Genomic DNA, 20,045 nt, shown 5'->3' on the forward strand with positions numbered 1-20,045 from the left:
TTCGCCAGTTCCACATCATAATAGGCGGAACGAAGACTAAGTTTTTATTATATATAATAAACGGTATTGCCGGGAGAAATACAGGCGATCAAAGCTGATGGATTCCCTTCCAGATTTCTTGTTTTGAGTAGCAGCCTCCACAAGCGTTGGACCTCCCTCTTCTCCCTGCGGAAAACAGCAAGAGGTGACTGCAAATTCAGTATCCCCCCTATGGAAGAGGATGGCTCCGCCATTACTCAAATTTGACATGATAATAATTATCAATGAAGAGAAGTACCTTGCTACAGTCTAGTTGGGAGACTGGATCGTCTTGTAGAAAACAGGGTGGCTGTTCTGCAGCGTGTCTTTGATAGCTTCAATGTGTTCCGTCATGATCTTGATCGCCGACGACACTGACCGAGGGCACAGGCCAGTCCCACGGGCCAGCTTCATCAGAATCTGGAACCCTGCAGTCATCACAGTTCCCCCAGCCTCTCCAATGGGAGAGCCAGCATTCGCCGGGTCGGCGAGGGGGACAAGGGAGAAGCCGGCGGGGAAGAGCGCAATGTTGCTCATCGCCTCTTCGCCGCCCGGGCTCGTGATCATCTCCATCACATGTTTGTCAAGAGAGGAGTAGACCATGAATGATCCAGACGCATCGTAGCAGCTGTTCTGGAGGATCATCATGGTTTCCTTGTTTGCCCCGCTGCCATGCTGACCAATTGCAAAGTACTCGAGTGAGGTATGAAAATGGCCAGTGAAATCACAAGTCTGAAGCAATGAAACTGCATCCAGTGTCAGTGCTTGGCATGGCGATGTTCTGGTACCTTGACATGCAGGATGGAGACAGCATCTTCACTTCCGACGCCATTGGCCACACGGACTACCTCCTTCACGCAGCCTCCATTCACCAGGACATCCCACTGCAATCACCCAACGGTAAGCCACACGGTACTCGAGTTCAGGCAGAGGCTGTGCTGTTGCCATGTGCCCGGGGAGACTGTGTTCGTTGGCATACCTTGACACGCAGCAAGTTGCTCTTGAGCAGGTCGAACACCATCCTCATGGGCAGCGGCAGCAGGAACGTCGCGCTCGTGCACACGATCGCGGTGTTGCTGCCGTCGTCGTTCCTTCTGTACGCAATCTTGACGTCTTCCTCCGTGCCCTCGCCGCACTGGACGCTCCAGTCGTCCGCGGGGAGGCCGGCGATGCTGCCGGTGTAGTTGGCCAGCAGATTGTCTGCCAGCTTCATGATGGCCTTCCTCCCCCTTGAAGTGACTGAAACCCACAACGCAAGGAGGTAAGTTTCTGCTTCATTCTCTGATTCAAGTTGGTAGTGACTGGTGAGAAGATGCCATTACCGTCCAGGGTACAGTTGGTGACATGGAACACGTCCCTGAGCCGCGCGGACTGCCGCGCCATGCTCATCACCCAGCGCCTGGCGCCGAAGAGGAGGCCGCTCAGGCATGCCTGGAAGAGCTCATGGGTACCACTGCCATCTACTCGAACGTGCTCGATGGCGGTGACCTGCAAAAAAGTTTTGGAAACAGATCGAACATGGTTGTGGTACGATGCCATAATAATGGGAAAGTTTAATTCAAGCCTTTCCCTAGCTGTCAGTCATACCTTGCAGCTGTTGTGCCTTATGGGCTGAATCAGTATTCCTGATGGCATCTTCTGGCACTTGGCACCGTCGTCCAAAGACACGTCGACGACAGCCATGGCTCCCAGCTCCAGCCTCTTGCAGTAGCGCAGGAAGGTGCATTTCCTAACCGGCACCAGAGGCGATGGGAACACCATCTCGACAGTCAGCTGTCGTTTTCAATGCAAAAGAGCAAGACAGTCTGTGAGTAACAGCTAGCTAATAAGAGGGCAGTTCTTACTAGTATTTGCCAGTGCACTGTATTTTCATATGTAAACTCGAGAAGAAACAACTCATACCAGCTGCATAGCCCCATCGTAGCCTGCCTCGCTATTCTGAGGCCAGTTGTAGACCTTGGTGCTGGTCGCTGCACCGGACATGAGTCCAGGGAAGAAGGGTCCAAAGCTCCCCTGCAGTCATTTCAAAACCGAGTTCAGATTTGCATTCAGGTTTCGAATCGACAACGGTATTAGCTAGCTTCTATCAGTATCGACATCCCACTCACACTATCCATTAGAAATTCCACAATGCTTTTGGGGTCCAGCATGACCACAGCGCTGGCACGGGTAGCTTCTGCCGTCAACCCAATGGTACCTACACCCATCTGCCCAGGAAACATTTGGGCGTAGGCCATCCTGTTCAGTACTTGGAATGAACCACCAGGAACAGCCAGCCACAGAGGGCTGCTGGAGTCACTCAGAATGAAAAGCTCATGCGCCGCGCTCTTGGCTACTTCAGTAAGCGCCTGGACTTCATCCTGCATTCCAAAGGCATTCCCGGACGAGGGCTCAAGATGGAATACGCGGATAGGTGGACGCATGGTCAGACGGGCTTCATTGTCGATACGCATCTGCCAAAGAAACGCTGCAACATCAGCGGAACTAGCAACTTGAGGTGTAACTGAGAAGAAACGCAATCTGTACATGATGCAAAGCTGCAAACTGACAGCTGCAGTGTTGGTTATGAAGAGTGGAAACAAAGAGTTCATTTGAGATAACGAGTTACGTGCTGTACCTGCTGCAACTCTTGCTGCAGCATCTGATTTTGCGCTTTCACCTGTTCCAGTTCCTTGAGGATCTGGAGGAACCCTGGATCATTAGTGCATCTGGGACAGAGAGCATTGTTCTGTGCCTGCTTGAACATGTCGTTTTCCTCCCTCAGCATTTCATTCTCCACTTTCAACCTGTAGTTCTCTTCTTTGCCACTTAAATGCTATTTGTGCACATAACAGAATGGATAGTGGTTAGAGATTCCAAGTGTAAAATAGCTCAAGTATGAATATGAAAATATGTCGGTATACTCGAGGTGTTACATTAGATACTGGAATTTGAAGGAATCATATATACATACAACCGGATCCAAAAGTGCAATGGTGTAGAACAGACCTTTACATGGGTTCTCTTGTTCTGGAACCAAAACTTCACCTGATGCAACCCAAGGCCAGTCATAGCAGCTAGCTGGATCCTTTGAGTTTCATCAGGATGTGCGCAGACGCTAAAGAAACTGCTTGTTCAACAAAAATAAAGACAAGACAGATAATAAAATTTACAAGAAAAAGGGAACTTGTAGAAAGGAAAATATCTGTTTTGAGTCTTTGAAATAACTCGAGGATACGGCTACTAGGTTGACTCGCACTTTCAACAAAGTAATTATTACTCTGTTTGTTTTAATCTAAATGAGTAAAGTTAACTTGTAAAGTTCTAACAACAGATATACTTGAATTAATTGGTTTGTTTTAAATAAATATCTAGTAGATTTTTCATCAAAATAACGTCACTATTGTACACGGCATCCTGGCTTCAGTGAAAAAAAAAGAAATAAATTCATTGATGCACTATTAAATTCGAGTCAATGTTGTATATTCGCTAGGAACCATACCCCTCCAGTATTTCTGCCTGCCGGCTGGTGAGCCTGCGTAGGCACCTTTTCTTTGGTTGCGGACCATCCTGACCGTCGCCGGGGCTCTTTCCACTACCATTCTTGTTGCTGACCAAGATGCTCAAGTTAACCTCATTGATTCCAGAGACACCATCGCCGGGGATCTCTCCATGACCATTGTTTTTATGTAGTTCCCCAAAGTAACTGCTTGAGTTCTTTTCAGATGTTTCATTCTGGTAAAGCAACTATTCTTTTAGTGTTAAGTCCGTCCGTTCCAAAATTTTATAATCCGAAAGGCTAACTTAAAACATAGTAACAACAAGGGATTAAGAAAACATACAAGGCACCTCAACGGTTATTTATATACTTGAAATTTCAACATTACTATTGTGTTACAGATCCATCTAAACTAAGACAATACCGATTTGGATAGAACAGAGATGCCATGTCAGTAAGCCACCTCTACTAGTTTGGATATTTACATGATAAACAATTTTGTTGAAACATGCTGATAATTACTACTTTTTGCAAAACTTCACATACTATATATGGCTCAATGTAGAGCAGGAAAAGGAGTAGGATCAGAATGAAAATAAACCTCGGACACATCCGTGATGCATCTAATGGCATTTATCCTTTTTTTAACCTTTTCACATTGTTTTATAGTTAAGGCTCCATAAGTATTCATTGAAGTTACCACACAACTATTCCTCAACAATTATATATCTGCACGCAGGACCTCATTGAAATATCAACTAAAAATAAGCTCGCCCCACATATACATCTAACAGCTTTAAAAACAATCTAAGGATCATGGATTTTTATTAAATTTAATATATAAAATAGAGATGATTTATGTATTTGATAAAAGAATTGTTCATGGCTAACATGTGAATATATATTGGCTGCAAGTATGCCATCAACACTTTAGGAAAACAATACAAGAACTGTAGATTTAGCACTCAACCTTATATCAAAAGTAAATATTGATTCGGGACCATGAGTGAAGAATAGCTTATCGAAAAGCTACTTCAGGAGAATTAATTAACTTTATCCTTCTTGAAGGAACAAAACAACAATCCAGTAATGAACTTCCATAAAACAAGATGAAGTGAGTTAAAAAAGGAATCAAAGGGAATAAAAGCATCAAACTAAGGAAAATCTAAGAGATATGCTACAAGATCGTTCGAGAAGGTGATATCAAACAAACTTACTGTAGAAAAAAATTATGGTATTATATTCCATATCTTGTCAAAATCTTTATTCGAGGGGGCAAAAGATGTAAAAAAAAATCCTTCTCAACGACAAGCAAGAAAGTCCAACAAAAAAAATACTAGGAATGGAGTAAGAAAATACCCTATTTGATGAAAGCCCAACAACAACACTACTAGGAGGCCCAATCAAAGATGAGTCGCCGATACCACTAGTAGACTCCATGAAGCATGGGTGGCCTCCTGAAGGTTCATCTATTCCCATCTTCAGAAGCAAATACACAACCTACAAGTTGTTCAAGTGTTTGCTTCAGTTAGCCTTTCCTAACACTGTCGTCGCCTTTCCCTTGCCCGCCTCTCTATTTATAGGTCCCACCCTTAGTGTAAATTGTTACAGCATATGGTCCACACACTGGCATGACGTTATGTTAGCATATAATTTGGTTGACTGTGCAAAATAATAATATAATAATAATAAAGTAACGCTCACCAGATGAGAGAGAAACAAGGTAAGCAGGTGAAAGATATCTCTACTTTATTTTGTCTTATGCTTATTATTTTCGTAAATTTATATGCAGCCATGCATAAAGATATAGTAAAAGGGGTAATTAATTCCAGCTTCATTTACCCATGCATCATCAAAGACAAATGCACTGAGTTAGATTACAAAGGTGTTAGCAAAATAGGAAAACTTGTATTAGGTGGTGGCATCCTGAGTAAAGTTGTAGGTGTGCTGTATTAATCTCATACTAGTTGTCATCTAGCCCATTGAACATTGAATGCATAGCAAGATGAAAAATTAGCAGTGTGAAGTTGGAAAGCAAAAGTGAAGAATAGAATAAACAAATAAAATCAAGGAAAACATGTTTGATATCACAAGATGTCAGTAGAAATACAAGATCTCACGACTCACTTAATATCAGAAATAGAAAATATTTATATTTCTTCCCAATTGATTCGCGTATCTTAGTGATTCAATAGGCAATATGGACTTTTTTTTAGTGAATCTAGAATTTCTAGAACACAATCAAAATCAGCATAATTAGATTTTAGTAGATCCTTTGGAAATATTGGATAATTACACACGACTAGATCCTAGCCGAATGTTCAGGTGGGCGAATGCCTACCATAGACTTCCTCGGAAAGAAATTACACATGATTAAATAGGATTAGGGAAATATGTGTGGGAAAGTGCATAAGTTTTATGTATGCTGTCTACATGTAGTTTTTCCACAGTTCTAGTGTTAAGAGTCATGGAGCTGAATAAAATCAAACAAACTCCATTGCAACTAAGAAACTTGCATAAAATTTCGTCGATTAACAAAAAAAATTCTTACGCATACTAGTTCCTACTAGTTACCAAGTTGACATAGAGAATGAAACCTCCTATGAAAGGATTACGTCAATAATCAAACACATACGCACGTTGGGCCGCTAGGATATGATCATTGGTTGTTATGTTGGGCCCATAGAAGGTAGATGATTTTGAACGGTCTGGGCTAGGTCGTCGAAGCAAGCACAACGATCTTTCAAGTTTTTGTTAAATGACGTATGCACATTGTCGTATTTGGGCCGTTCTTTGCGAGGACTACTATAGTAGTTGGACTACGGCGGCCATTAAAGAAAGTGTTGCTGCCTTTCCAAAATCTTTTGGATGTTGGGCTCGCCATTACAAGGGCAAAAAAAGTGACTTGTTACAAGGGAAAAAAAAGGTGACTTGTCTAATGTTCGATGTGCGCTGAAGTTTTTCTTTTTCAAAAACGCGCAAATGCTTTGCATATGCCAAACTCATTGATTTTCATATTTATTTTGTTGGATCATACATATTGTACGAATTTGTATGGGCTAACACTATTAATATATATCGAAGTCCTAATTGCAAACATGAACTTGGAATAAAATCACATTCCAACAGCATTGAATTAATCAACACATCAACATTTGACAGCATTTTATACATTAAAAACAGGTTCACTCAACTCAATCGGCATATATGGATTATTACATATGATGTGGGAGCTAGTCAGGCAGCCATCTGATCGACCTTCTCCATCCACCGCGCGCGCGCACGACCATTTTAAACAAAACACACACATCAAACAAGCGCGTAGAACAGCGCTCCAATGGCAAGCGCGGCAGTGCCGGCAACTCCCGCCACCTTGGGTGCCGCGGCATTCGGTGGCGGCGGGTACGCCGCCGGCGAGATGTCGATGCCGAAGGGCGGCGGCGGGGAGTAGATCGAGTAGGGGCCGTTGGGCGATGGCGCCAGCCCCGCGCCCGGCTCGGTGGCGTTGCCGACGGCCGATCGCTCGGCCATGACGACGACGATGAGCTTCTCGCCGCGGTTGCAGTTGTCCTTGCTGCCGCTGATGAAGTAGTAGGGCCCGGAGCGGGTGAAGGTGAACACTGTGCTGCCGTCAGAGAAGGTGTCGATGGGCGCGGCCGTGTCGCAGGCGTCGTAGGACCTCTTGTCGACGAGGAGCACCGAGTCGTTGCCGGCCGTGTAGGTGAAAGCTGCATGCATGCATGCGCGGGAGGAGGAGCAGTCAAGACGTTAAGCCACGGTAATCAAGACTAGAAAAAAACACTAATGCCAGCTTTTGACAGCGCGTGCTTTACTTTGTACCGCGCGGTGAAACCGTGTCACTGCTCAATCACCGCCACCATTAGCGCCGCGATTAGCACGGCTCCGTGTTTACACACGCCGATCGCGTCACGCCAAGAAAACGGCAAGGCCGCGTTACCTCGCATTAGAGAATAGAGATAGCTTAGCCTGGCCAAAGCGAGCGTCACTCCATCTTTGCATTTTGTCTCTTCCAGTTTAGTCAGCGCCGCGTTCGATTCCAGCGGTGCGGCTGGGAGTTAGAGATGGAAGGTTAGGGATGGAGTTAGAGTCAGAGATGGAGCGTTACAGGAATCTCGGCATCTCTAAGCGCCTGCGCCATTTGAAAATCAGGAGGCCTGCGTCCTAGAAGAAAGACTTGAGGAACCTTTGCAGGGAAGGTAACAGGTGCACGCAGGCCGCCTGCGTCCGTCCGACCGTCCCCCTGCCGACAAGTGGACTGCACGCGGACCGGGGGAGAGACAGGTGGCTGTGTGCGAAATCAAACAAAAGGACAAGTGGCCGTGTGCGAAACCAAACAAAGTTCGTGCAAACGGAATCCATTGCAATGAATTCTAGCGTATCCGGCAAAGATTTCAGGTGCAGAATGATCGGCGCGTATCCGACTCTGATTTGCGATGAACTGGATGGATACCCACTCATTCAATGCGGTGGTCTGCTGGAGGAGAAACCAGCGGCAGCACCAGCCGCAGGCCAGGCAGGCAGGGTTCAGGCTCACTCACCGATGGCGTCACCGACGCGGAAGCGGTTGCGCTGCGCCCAGGCGTTGTACGCGTTGGTGGCGTTGCCGCTGCTGGCGCCGGCGGGCACGCGCCACTCGCCCGTGCCGCCCGCCTTGAACACGAACGCGGACGCGGTGGACGACGCCCACGCCGCCACCATGCACGCCAGGAGCGCGCACCGCATCAGCGTCCGCCCGCGCGCCATCGAGCCTGGTGCTTGCTGCGCAAAAACCAAACAAAAAAAAAACTGTGCGAAGCGGGGAAACGAGCGGGGCTGGCTGGATGGCTGGATCGATCGATCAGGCTGGCTCGGGGTCGGCGCGGTTTTAAACGCGTCGAAAGCGGACGCGCGCGGCACGGTTCTTTTCGTAAAAGCCAGGGAACGTGAGCGCTGCGAGGAGGCATATTTGCCCGCGCTTTTATGCTTTGTGATCCTACGTGCCATCCTGCATGGTGCGGTGTTAGGTTCTGTTCTACTATATTCTTGCTTGCGTGAGGGCTTTGCGAAGCTATGCTTTGCTTTCGCACAATGACGAGGAATATTCATACCTTGGGTGCTACTCAGTTCATATCAAGTATCAACATCAATATCAATCAGGTGCGTCTTCAACATGAACATTGTGAGAGGAGGGTCGGTTCGAACCGTAGGAATTTGGATTCGGATCACGCCTAAGCTTAGCGCGCACTTGGCACTGCATTCGTGGTGATCGTTGCTGATTCAATTCACAAAGGTTTTCACGTGGATTGCAAAGAGAGGCTTTCAAATTTCTCTTAATTTGACTACTATCGACCTCAACAACAGTGCCAAATAAGAGCTAGGTTTGCGGCCACGGTGGTGATTTGACCGTATTCCACTTATCAGCAACAACCAACTTTAGTGTTTGATGTTTTGGATTGATGGATACAAAGTAGAGAGGAACAATGAAGCCATCGATATATATTTGGTGTATAAGGTCTAGCAGGGAGGGGACGAAGATGAACCATCGGCGATCAGGGAGGACTATAAGGCCAATCGCAATGGGTGGTTTTATTTTGTTGTTTCCAAGAGTACCACATCAATAAAATATAAATAAAATCATAGATGAAACTCACTCCACAATATATTATTTTATGTTTGCTTATTTCATAGGTTCTGTATCACATTTAATTCTAAGACTCATCAAGAGTCAGTAACTGTACATATGTGGTTTCATCTAGATGAAACCTATTTCATTTCTCTCTTCTCATTAATTCCAGTGCCACATCGTCTAAAATAGTAACATAGCACCCTATTTAATATGTATGAAACTCTTATAAAACTTCCACTGAAAATGGCCTAAGGCCTCCACCAGGAATGGCCTAAGACGTACGGAGTAATATATGCTCCAATGCCTCCAATTAAAAGAGGAACTTCACCGGCTTCCATTTTAATTTCTCCTCGGGTCGTGAACCGGCTCCTTGCTATGCCAAACGAAACAAAATAAAGCCGTGGCAAGCGGGGCTCTAAATAAATTCAAAGGATTTGGATCACTCGCCCCGGGCTAGGCCGCCGATTTGCGACCGACCAAATAGATGTTTCAGCGGGCCTCCACATTGATGGGCCTACAATTTACAGCCCAACCAACTTGCGTGAAGTTGCGAGTGACCCGACCCATAAAGAAGTCACGATCCAGCCAGTCAATCCGTCCTTGCTCCTTGGGCCTCGTCTTATGCTGGCCATGCTGCGGTGACCGACGGCGGCAGGAGCAATCCCGTTGGTCGGGTAGGAGGCGGCGGCGGCGGTTGTTGCGGTTGTGGCATTGCCGTGCGGGATGAGCACGCTCCGCATCTGGACTCTGGAGTGAGGTTCCCGGCTATGCTATCTGAAGCCGTAGAAGATGGTTAGCTAGGTCTGCTTTGTTGGAATGTTGGGGAAGGGTACAGCGAAATTAGAGTATTTTCTTTTTCATGTCTGATTCGATTTGTGTTTTGCGACTCCTAGTCTCTTATAGAATGATACCTTGGTGCTTGAAGTTTTAAGCTGCCCTTAAGCAAGCATTTGTTTGAATACCGTACCCACGATTTTTTTCTATGATTCAGATTTTCATTTTCTACAGGTGCATACTACATGTCCATATAGCACTGCCTGTCAGCAATATTTGAATTTACATTTACAGTTCTTTTCAGATCTTCAGCATCATATGAGCAGTAAAATCCTGTTTGGCATAGCTTATGACAAAACAGCTTTAGGAGCGAAGCTGAAGCTGGTGAAGCTAGAAAAATTAGCTTCGCGTGGCATCTAATTTATTTTAGCACCAGCTTCATGCTACGATCTCTCGATTTGCATAAAATAGGTGGTTGAAGTTAAAATAAGTTATACCAGACAGAGACTAAATGGATGCGCCACTTAATATCTGATGATAGAGACAAGGGCTGCAGGTAGCATGGCTCATTTCAGCAGATGGATCTACCAGCTCAGCTCCAGCAACCAACCACTTGAATCTGCATCTGCGGTCCAAGTCCAAACAGAGAGCCGGCCCCACCTGTCAACTGGTGAACAGGGGATTATTTCCTGGACCCCACGTTTCTTGGATCGAAAAGTTCGCATGCATCGGCAACTAGCACCATTTTTAACTGCTTCTACACCTCGCAAACATGCTCATCCATGCTTCTACTAGATCAGATCGCATCACGTTTGCCACTCCGGCTCCGGCATGCGTGTTTTTTTTAATTCTCTTCCACCGGTGGCAAACAAGAACAAACTCGCCGGAGCGTCCGTACTTTTTACATTTTAGCTTTTTTTCTGAAAAAAATTACGTTTAGACCCCTAGACGAAGTATATCCAGATTTGAACCCTAGGGTCGGCACCATGAATCATAGCGCCGAACTAACACGTTTTGGTGCCGTGACTCACGCCGCCAAGGTCTTTACCTTGATGCCATGATGGCGCTTACGTGGCAAGTAGTTCGGCACCACAGCTTACGGCACTGACGATAGGTGAATACCGCAAGCGGAGATTCGTGGGAACCCCGTTTAGAGATTCGGCCAGAGGATGAATATGCTGCAAACTTCTGAAATAGCTTGTGAAAAAATAAGGAACACACGAGGAATTTTTTTACCCAGGTTCAAACCTCCCGGAGAATAACAGCCCCACATCCTACTTGTCTATATATTTCCTGATAGTAAATAAACCAGAGAGTGCATAGAGCCCGGGCTCGTTCACGAGCTCTGTAGTCTTTTTTTCTTTTTTGGAGAAGGGAGCCCCCTTTGGATGAAGCCCTTCTCCCCGTTTTATACTACCCTTCCGAGTTAACAGGGGCATTTCTTTACTATTTTTCTTTTTACCACCTTAAGTAGCCCACCAACTTCCTGGCGAGATGCCTACGGTTAAAGTCGCCGCCGCCCTGCATGGCTGTGCAGATGCAGGCTTGCTGCTGCACGCCGGGATGGACTGGCCACCACCTTCTTTATTGTGTGCATGCACCTCCTGATCTTGGAATTTTCACTGAGGACCATATGCTCTCCCATCGGGCAAATGGAGAAGTGGGCGGAGAGTGAAAGGAGATAGAGCATATGGTTGTCTCTCTCTCTTTATGACATATCTTTTATGATATATCTTATCTTGAAACCACATCTTATCTACGAGCCAGCAGAGCGTTTCCTTATTTCCTTAGGGGCAGAGGCGGCCCGCTTGCTCCGCGGGGTCCCTTTATAGCGTGGTACCCGAGGTCCTCGGGGCTTCGTGGATTAGGCGGGTCCACTCTGTAGTCCCACCCCCGTGTGATGTCGCAGTCAGGTGTCTCCACCGATCCACTACGTTGGGAACTCCTGTTCCCGTTCGCTTGCACCGAGCTCGGCGCCAACATCTATGGCGCCGAGCTACCTTTCAAGAGGCGCAGATCCCTTCTTCTTCCCGAGCCTTCTTCGATTTGTTCTTTCCGAGTATTTTTTTAATTTTCTCTCTTCCCAATCCGTCCAACCTCACCAATTGACATATTGGACTTTGGAAACCTTGATTTAATCCATAGATCTTTGAGAACAAGGTAACCTCTCCTCCCTCCTCAATTTGTATGCATTGATTTGGTAATTCATATGCAATCTTAGGATGCCAAGGCGTCGTAAATCTAGGAAACCAAGGGTGATGACGGGAACTGCCTTCACCTGTCTGCCTAGTGGTGTTCTTGTGCCGATGTGCTACTGCGGTGATCCTTGCAAGGTAATAAAGTCTGTTGAAGAGGAAACATATAGCCAGAGGTATTGGATGTAAGATAATTATGTATTCGACCCTACATCCCATCAGATCCGCAGTGGGTTGATGGTAAGAATTCTGATTATTTGTTTAATTATTTTATCATATGCAATATTTGTTGTGTGACTATTGCATATTTTACAGACCCTCATCCGCTACGTGATTTTGAGCAGTGGTTCGATATTGAGATCACAGAGGAGGACAAGGAGCATCTGCGAAGAGTGAAGGAGTGCGATGCGGAGCGGAAGGAGTTGTTGGAGAAGAGACGCCAAGAGAAGGCAACCGAAAAGGAGCGCAAAGAAGAGATGGAAAGGAGGCATGCTGCCTAGCTCAGGGAGGAGAGGGAGCAGAAGCTTGAGCGTGTTCGCCGTGCGAAATAAATAATGGAGAGTCCCGATACATTAAGAAGGGGAAGAGGCCTCGTTGCATCAAGGAGTATGTAAGATTTGCTAGTTCTATGGTTCAGTTATGCCTAAAGTTGTCAAGTATTGCAGTTTTCTCTGTGTTATCATGTGCTGGACATTCCACTGTGTTCTCATATGATTAACTTTTTATTGTGCTGTTACTTATTGCATCTTCCAGTCAACTAGTATGCTGTTGTTTCATTCATTTTGCTCATAATAATTATTTCCACTATGCAGAGGTAATCAAGCAAGCTAACCTAATGGAATTAAAAACTAACAAAATAGTGCAGTACATAATTGAACACGCACAACACATGAAGCGGCATGCGAGAACCTCAACCAAATAAGCGTGAAGAGGTTCTGAACTAAATCTAACATGCCTTAGGTTACTGAAAACACATGGATGTAGCATATGAACAAGATAGGAACTAATGCGTCGTCCACATCACATAAAATAGCTACCAATAGTGTGCCTATGTACTTGCCAACCAGAAAAGTACCATCGATAGATAACATCGGATGACAATACCTGAAGGCCATCACGCACTGGGAAAAGCATCGGAATACACAGAAGAAAATATATCTTCCATCCTTTCATTCGTTCAATTTTGGAATGTACTCGTAATGCATATCTGGATTAGCTGCTGTGATCGCATTAAACAGTACAGGTAACTTCTCGTACCCCTCCTCCCAGTCCCCATATATCATCTTCCAGGCTCGCTGTTTTGCCTGAGCCCTCGCCGCCGGTGCTGACGCTGAGGTGGGGCGGCAGCGGGGACCGAGGGAGACCTGAGCCCTCGCCGCCGGTGCTGACGCTGAGGTGGGGCGGCAGCGGGGACCGAGGGAGAGGCAGCAGCGACAGAGAGAGGTAGAGCGAGAGAGAGAGTACGAGAGCGCGCGAAGACACACGCTGCGCAATGTATAGCATAATAGCTCGTCGCTGAGGTCTGTGGTACCGAGGTAGCTGCCACGTCGGCGCCACATCAGCGTCCGCGTGGAATTGGGGTAACACCTCAGCACTATAAGCAACGGCATCGAGACATGTTACCTCGGCACCGTAACTCACGGCGCCAACCTCAGGGTCCACAGAACTTAAGTTTACTCCATCCTGAGGTCCAAATGTTAAAATTTTCAAAATAAAGGACAAAATGCAAAAATTCGGCCGGGGCGCCATCTGGATCTTGTCATCGTGCTCGGGCCCCGTCGGCTCCTCCCGTGCCCAAGTCAAGTCGTCTCTCGCACTCCCCACCTTCCTCGCATAAACCGCACACCGCCCGGGTCTTGTCTCCGCCTGTGTCAGCTGCTCAGCGCAGCCATCTTCCTCGCTGCAGGCCTGGGTTTTCTCGGCTTCTTCCCTCCCTGCGTTTCTTCGCTGCTAAAAGAGTTGCCACCAACACCCACCACTTGTCTGTTGCGCTGATCTCTGAGCTCAGAGACCTACCGATTTGTCAATTTCCCGTGCCCTCCCCCAAAAATTTCCAACCAATTCGTCAGTACCTTCCGAGTTCCAAAGAATCCCTCAGTTGATGCCACCCACCGATTGCATCTTGGTGGATTCCTCCGGCCCGCAGATCCTATGCGCATCTGCTCCGCCTCCGGGGATTAGGCCTTGCTCGGCTTCGGTTCATCCCCCACCAGCGCCAAGATCCTTCGGTCCGTGCCAATTTTGAGTTCTTGGCTCCGAGGGGAACCAAGGATTAGAGCTTTCTTGGTAAAGCTTCGGGCTTTGGGCTCGCGGAGATGGAGTTCTTGGCATCCATCATCGACACGGTGTTCCGGCCGCTCAAGGACTACTGCGCGCGGACCGTCGGCTACGTCATGTCCTGCGGCGACTACATCGACTCGATGGTCCACGAGATGAGCGAGCTCAAGAGCAAGCGCGACGACGTCCAGCGCATGGTCGACGCCGCCGAGCGCCAGGGCATGGAGGCCACCAGCCAGGTCACGTGGTGGCTCGAGCGTGTCTCCATCCTCGAGGGCCGGGCCGAGGCCATCGTCACCGACTTCCAGGAGCGCCTGGAGCTCCCGCCGGAACAGGCCCCCGGCGTCAAGGCCACCTACCTCCTCAGCAAGATGGCCGACGAGGCGCGCGCAGAGGCCGTCGACCTCAAGGAGAAGGCCGAATTCCAGAAGGTCGCGGACGAGCTCGTGCAGCTCCGCTTCGAGGAGATGCCCAGCGCGCCCGTCCTCGGCAGGGACGCACTGCTCCAGGAGCTCGACACCTGCGTCCGGGACGGCGACGTGGGCATCGTCGGCATCTACGGCATTGCCGGGGTCGGCAAGACCGCGCTGCTCAACAAGTTCAACAACGACTTCCTCATCAACTCCCCTGACATCAATGTTGCCATCTACATCGAGGTCGGCAAGGATTACAATCTTGATGACATCCAGAGGATCATCGGCGACCGGCTCGGCGTGTCGTGGGAGAACCGGACGCCCAAGGAGCGTGCCGGGGTGCTCTACAGGGTGCTCAGCAAGATGAATTTCGTGCTGCTGCTGGATGATGTCTGGGAGCCACTCAATTTCCGGATGCTCGGCATCCCGGTGCCCAAGCACAACTCCAAGAGCAAGATCGTCTTGACGACGAGGATCGAGGACGTGTGCGACCGCATGGACGTTCGCCGCAAGCTCAAGATGGAGTGCCTGCCCTGGGAACCCGCGTGGGAGCTTTTCCGTGAGAAGGTCGGCGACCACCTGATGAGTGCTAGCCCGGAGATCCGGCACCAAGCGCAGGCGCTGGCCACAAAGTGCGGCGGGCTGCCCCTTGCGCTCATCACTGTTGGTCGGGCGATGGCCAGCAAGCGCACCGCAAAAGAGTGGAAGCACGCCATTACTGTGCTTAAGATTGCCCCATGGCAGCTTCTTGGCATGGAGCTTGATGTTCTTGAGCCTCTCAAGAAGAGTTATGATAACTTGCCCAGCGACAAACTAAGGCTCTGCCTACTATATTGCTCACTGTTCCCAGAGGAGTTCTCCATTTCCAAGGATTGGATCATAGGCTACTGCATTGGTGAAGGTTTCATAGATGACTTGTACACTGAGATGGATGAAATATACAACAAGGGGCATGACCTTCTTGGTGATCTAAAGATTGCCTCTTTGCTGGAGAAAGGTGAAGATGAGGATTATATCAAAATGCATCCAATGGTCCGTGCTATGGCTCTATGGATAGCATCAGATTTTGGCGAAAAGGAGACCAAATGGCTTGTCCGCGCCGGAGTTGGGCTGAAGGAGGCACCAGGCGCAGAGAAGTGGAGCGATGCTGAGCGGATTTCTTTCATGCGAAACAACATTCTTGAGCTGTATGAGAAGCCTGAATGCCCTTTACTGAAGACTTTGATGCTACAAGGCAACCCTGGGTTGGACAAGATATGTGATGGCTTCTTCCAGTTCATGCCATCTCTCAGAGTATTAGATTTGTCCCATACTTCTATCAGCGAATTACCTTCAGGGATCAGTTCTTTGGTTCAGTTGCAGTACCTGGATTTGTATAACACAAACATCAGGTCCCTGCCAAGGGAGCTAGGATCACTAGCAACTCTGCGGTTCTTGCTTCTCTCACATATGCCACTAGAGATGATTCCAGGTGGCGTTATATGCAGCCTCACAATGTTGCAAGTCTTGTACATGGATCTCAGCTATGGAGATTGGAAGGTTGGTGCAAGTGGAAATGGTGTTGAATTTCAGGAGCTCGAGAACCTGCGCAGGCTCAAGGCGCTAGACATCACAATACAATCGCCTGAGGCCTTGGAGCAGTTGTCTCGGTCATATCGCCTTGCTGGTTCCACAAGAAATATACTGATAAAGAATTGTTCCAGCATGACGAAGATAGAGCTTCCTACGAGCAATCTCTGGAAGAACATGACTAACCTGAAGAGAGTGTGGATTGCAAGTTGCAGCAACTTAGCGGAGGTAATAATTGATGGCAGCAAAGAAACTGTTGGGAGCAATGCACTCCCCCGTGCCATCTTGCAAGCCCGGGCTGAACTTGTAGATGAAGAGCAGCCCATCCTTCCAACCCTGCATGATATCATCCTTCAGGGACTCCATAAGGTAAAGATCATCTACAAAGGCGGATGTGTACAAAATCTATCATCATTGTTCATCTGGTATTGCCATGGGCTGGAAGAGCTGATTACTGTCAGTGAAGAGCAAGATGCAGCGGCAAGCGGTGGAGAACAAGCTTCGGGAGTGTTTCGAGTTATCACACCCTTCCCCAACCTCCGAGAGCTGTATCTCCATGGCTTGGCAAAGTTCAGGACGCTGAGCAGCAATACATGTACACTGCACTTCCCATCGCTGGAGAGCCTGAAGATTGTTGAGTGCCCAAATCTGAAGAAGCTGAAACTTTCTGCTGGAGGGCTCAATGTGATACAATGCTCAAGGGAATGGTGGAATGGGCTGGAGTGGGATGATGCTGAAGTCAGAGCTTCATATGAGGACCTGTTCCGCCCATTGCGTTGAATTCAGTTCTGGTTACTAGAGGTTCTGTTCTTTTAGAGATTGGTCGACCCCTATGCATATAAAAGATTGGCAGAATTCAGAATTTGCTAGTCTGCAGTAGTTGTAATGTTGCTTATTTGATCATTTGTGTAGTTCAGGATTTCAGGGCCGTGTTGTCCATCTTGCATGAAAGTGCAAGTTTGGCGATCTAGTTTTTTGCACTGCCTATGTTCTACACGCATGTATCCTGTATGCCAGCATGACTCTAGCGAATGTAACTACTCAGTTCTCCAAAAGTGTATGACTCATAGTCGATAAATGCCATCATTTCTCTGTTTCTGCTCTCTCTGAGAAACGAGTTGAGGTTTCGGAGGCCATTATTAGAGTGGCAGATTTAATACAATAAAATTTGGGGCATCATTCAGAGCTCATCCTCTTTCTTGTTCGCCTGTTCCATTACCAAACAAACTAGCATAATTAAATTAGAGTAAAATGCACGGTCGGTTCTCAAATTTGGCTCGGGATGTCATCCCAGTCCCCAAATTTTCAAAATGCACATTCATATCCTCAAACTTGCTGATCGAATCACGTGAAGTCCAAATCATCATTATGAACTTACAAAGTGGAAGTGTTCAACTTATGTGGAGCTTACATGCGGGTCTAAATATTATTTTAAAATTTTCTGCTCATCTCTTATATTTTTTATTTTTTTCCAAAATATCGTTTCAAAGCTTTATGCTGAATATTTTCTTTTCCAATATTTTCTCCAAAATTTGTCCTTTTTATTTTCTACTTCTTTTACAATTTTGATCATATGAGTTTCTTATTTTACAATTTTTTATGGATCTTTTGTATTTAAATATATGTGTACAAGTAAATTGGTATGAATTATTTTTATGCGTGTATAATTTTTTATTTAAATAAATTATATAACTTTCGATTTAGCTTAAACAACTGTCATTTGGACCTTCCATGATATGATTAGCAAGTTTAAGAATTTGAATGGACATTTTAAAAGTTTAGGAACCGGGGTGACATCCCGATCCAAATTCAAAGACCAGCGGTGCATTTTACTCATTAAAATATCTGAACATCTTTCATTTTTTTTTCAATGGACAGTGTTGCTAGTACCAAAGTAATTTCTAAACCCTAGGCTTGTTTTAGGTTCTCCACGGTCGTTGTCCGTTGGGTGCCAAAATGTGATAGCTAAAATTTTTACCATTGATTGGTTTGCTGCCAAAATACAAGTATCATAATAGGAATTTGGCATAAACAGCCAAAATATAGGCAAGCTGAACGTTGCCGATTTGAGTCATGCCAATTTTTTGAAAGTGAACCAAAGGAATGCCAAAATTTATGGATTTACCCATAAATTGGCAAGGCACATTTTGGCACCCAACCAATCAAGCCCTTTATACCACGATAGCTGAAGACTCCTCTAGTTTGCCATAGTTATTTTTATCATATATACTACATTTTGCATGGTTGTTGGGCAATCTCTTACATCTATCATGCACAAGATCTATGCCAAAATTATTATATTCATTCGTTGTTTCAACATAACTGAAGATCATGCTCACTATTTCACCTGTTGTTTTTGTGTGTCCATTGAATTGAAGTTTGGAGCCTGGATTACTTTCTTGTGTTGGAATATATCGGGGAAAAGGTGCATGAAATTCATATATTCATATATCAGGTTGGCTACTAAAATTTATCATGTAGGCAAGACTATAATTTTAATATTTATTTGGTTGGAATCTAATTCAAAGTTACCGGAATTTTAGTAAAAAAGATTGGTACGCCTACAGTTTGGTATGCTCATATTTTGGTAGCCAACCAAGCAAGCCCTAATTCAGAGATTGCTAGTCTGCAGGGGTGTAATCTTGCTTGTCTGATAATTTGTGTAGTTCAAGATTTCAAGACTGTGTTATCCATCTTGTACCAAAATGCAAATTGCTACAGGACCACTTCTTCCTCAAAAGTCAGAAGACTCCCTTTTAGGAGCGCGACGTTTAGGTTGTCTCAAGTGCGAGTAGTAACTTTTTGGTTGGCCCCGAAGGTATGTCTATTTTTTAGACCTGTTCTTTATGTCTAATGTGTCCACAGAATTCTTCTAGAATCCACGTAGTTTTTTTAAAAAAAATTCGACTCTTCTTAATAATAAAATAATACGTAGATCTTCTACATATTCAAGAAAAAAAGATATCCTTTTGGTGAATCCCGGTGTTTTACGGTATCGGCGAATCCCAGCATTTTACGGTGTGTGTACCGGTTATGGCGACCTCACATGATAGCTCCCGAACGAGATCTCTAAGTTTTATTAGTATTAAATTTTTTTAAATCACCCACATTACCACCATATATGCATGGATAGAGAAGAGTTTTATTAGGTTCTAGCTCTAAATCATTCTACGTTATTTAGAGGTCTCATAAGAGACTACTTTTCCAACCATTTTATTTTTGACACGCTATCCAATATTCTATCGGAGCCACACGTGTTAGTAACTATTTATCTTTAATCCTTAAATTTTTCACTCACTCACTCTCCTGTACTTATATACTTCTCGATTTGTGTGCAAACCCTAGGTTTCCGTGTCATGAACCTAACGGTTAAAAACAAAAATCACTAGCGAAATTTTTCTTTTTTGAAAGGTAGCTAGCGAAATATTTTTGCTTCTTTCTCTCTCAATCGGATGAAAGCTGACAAAGCTGGCCACGTCGTCCCCGTCGGGATGAGCGTAGGTTTTGTCCCGCTAGGCGCGCATACCGCCACTATCTCAGCGGCGGAGATGCAGTTAAGATTGGTTATTACCGGGGCCCACATATGTATTGGGCGTGTATACAAATGCAATGTTTGCAATGTATTATTGTATTATATACTTCTTCCGTCAAAATAAGTGTTGTTACAGAAAATAATTTACTCATTCTAAAAAAAT

The 20,045-nt window shown here is 46.0% G+C and overlaps 3 protein-coding genes across 3 annotated transcripts; 1 reads left to right on the forward strand and 2 right to left on the reverse strand.

Annotated features, from left to right (window-relative positions):
- Positions 1-26: 26 nt before the first annotated feature.
- LOC112891892 (homeobox-leucine zipper protein TF1-like) lies at positions 27-3,946 on the reverse strand. Its single transcript, XM_025958892.1, has 12 exons — positions 3,921-3,946; positions 3,500-3,607; positions 3,007-3,124; positions 2,636-2,833; positions 2,127-2,471; positions 1,921-2,031; positions 1,606-1,791; positions 1,341-1,506; positions 998-1,257; positions 807-902; positions 278-693; positions 27-165 (listed from the first exon to the last, which is right to left on the reverse strand). Exons 1-11 carry the CDS (start codon positions 3,944-3,946, stop codon positions 289-291), a joined length of 2,019 nt encoding a protein of 672 aa, XP_025814677.1. The 3' UTR covers positions 27-165; positions 278-288.
- Positions 3,947-6,606: 2,660 nt separating this feature from the next.
- LOC112894715 (early nodulin-like protein 1) lies at positions 6,607-8,387 on the reverse strand. The gene is made up of 2 exons (XM_025962509.1): positions 8,056-8,387; positions 6,607-7,224 (listed from the first exon to the last, which is right to left on the reverse strand). The coding sequence occupies exons 1-2, from the start codon at positions 8,258-8,260 to the stop codon at positions 6,806-6,808; spliced, it is 624 nt and encodes a 207-aa protein (XP_025818294.1). The 5' UTR covers positions 8,261-8,387; the 3' UTR covers positions 6,607-6,805.
- A 5,515-nt stretch (positions 8,388-13,902) lies between these two features.
- Positions 13,903-17,446, forward strand: LOC112894054 (disease resistance protein SUMM2-like). The gene has a single exon (XM_025961627.1). It carries the CDS (start codon positions 14,407-14,409, stop codon positions 17,128-17,130), a length of 2,724 nt encoding a protein of 907 aa, XP_025817412.1. The 5' UTR covers positions 13,903-14,406; the 3' UTR covers positions 17,131-17,446.
- The last annotated feature ends 2,599 nt before the right edge of the window (positions 17,447-20,045 follow it).

The sequence above is a fragment of the Panicum hallii genome, chromosome 5, assembly GCF_002211085.1.
Source record: "Panicum hallii strain FIL2 chromosome 5, PHallii_v3.1, whole genome shotgun sequence".
NCBI classification, from domain to species: domain Eukaryota; kingdom Viridiplantae; phylum Streptophyta; class Magnoliopsida; order Poales; family Poaceae; genus Panicum; species Panicum hallii.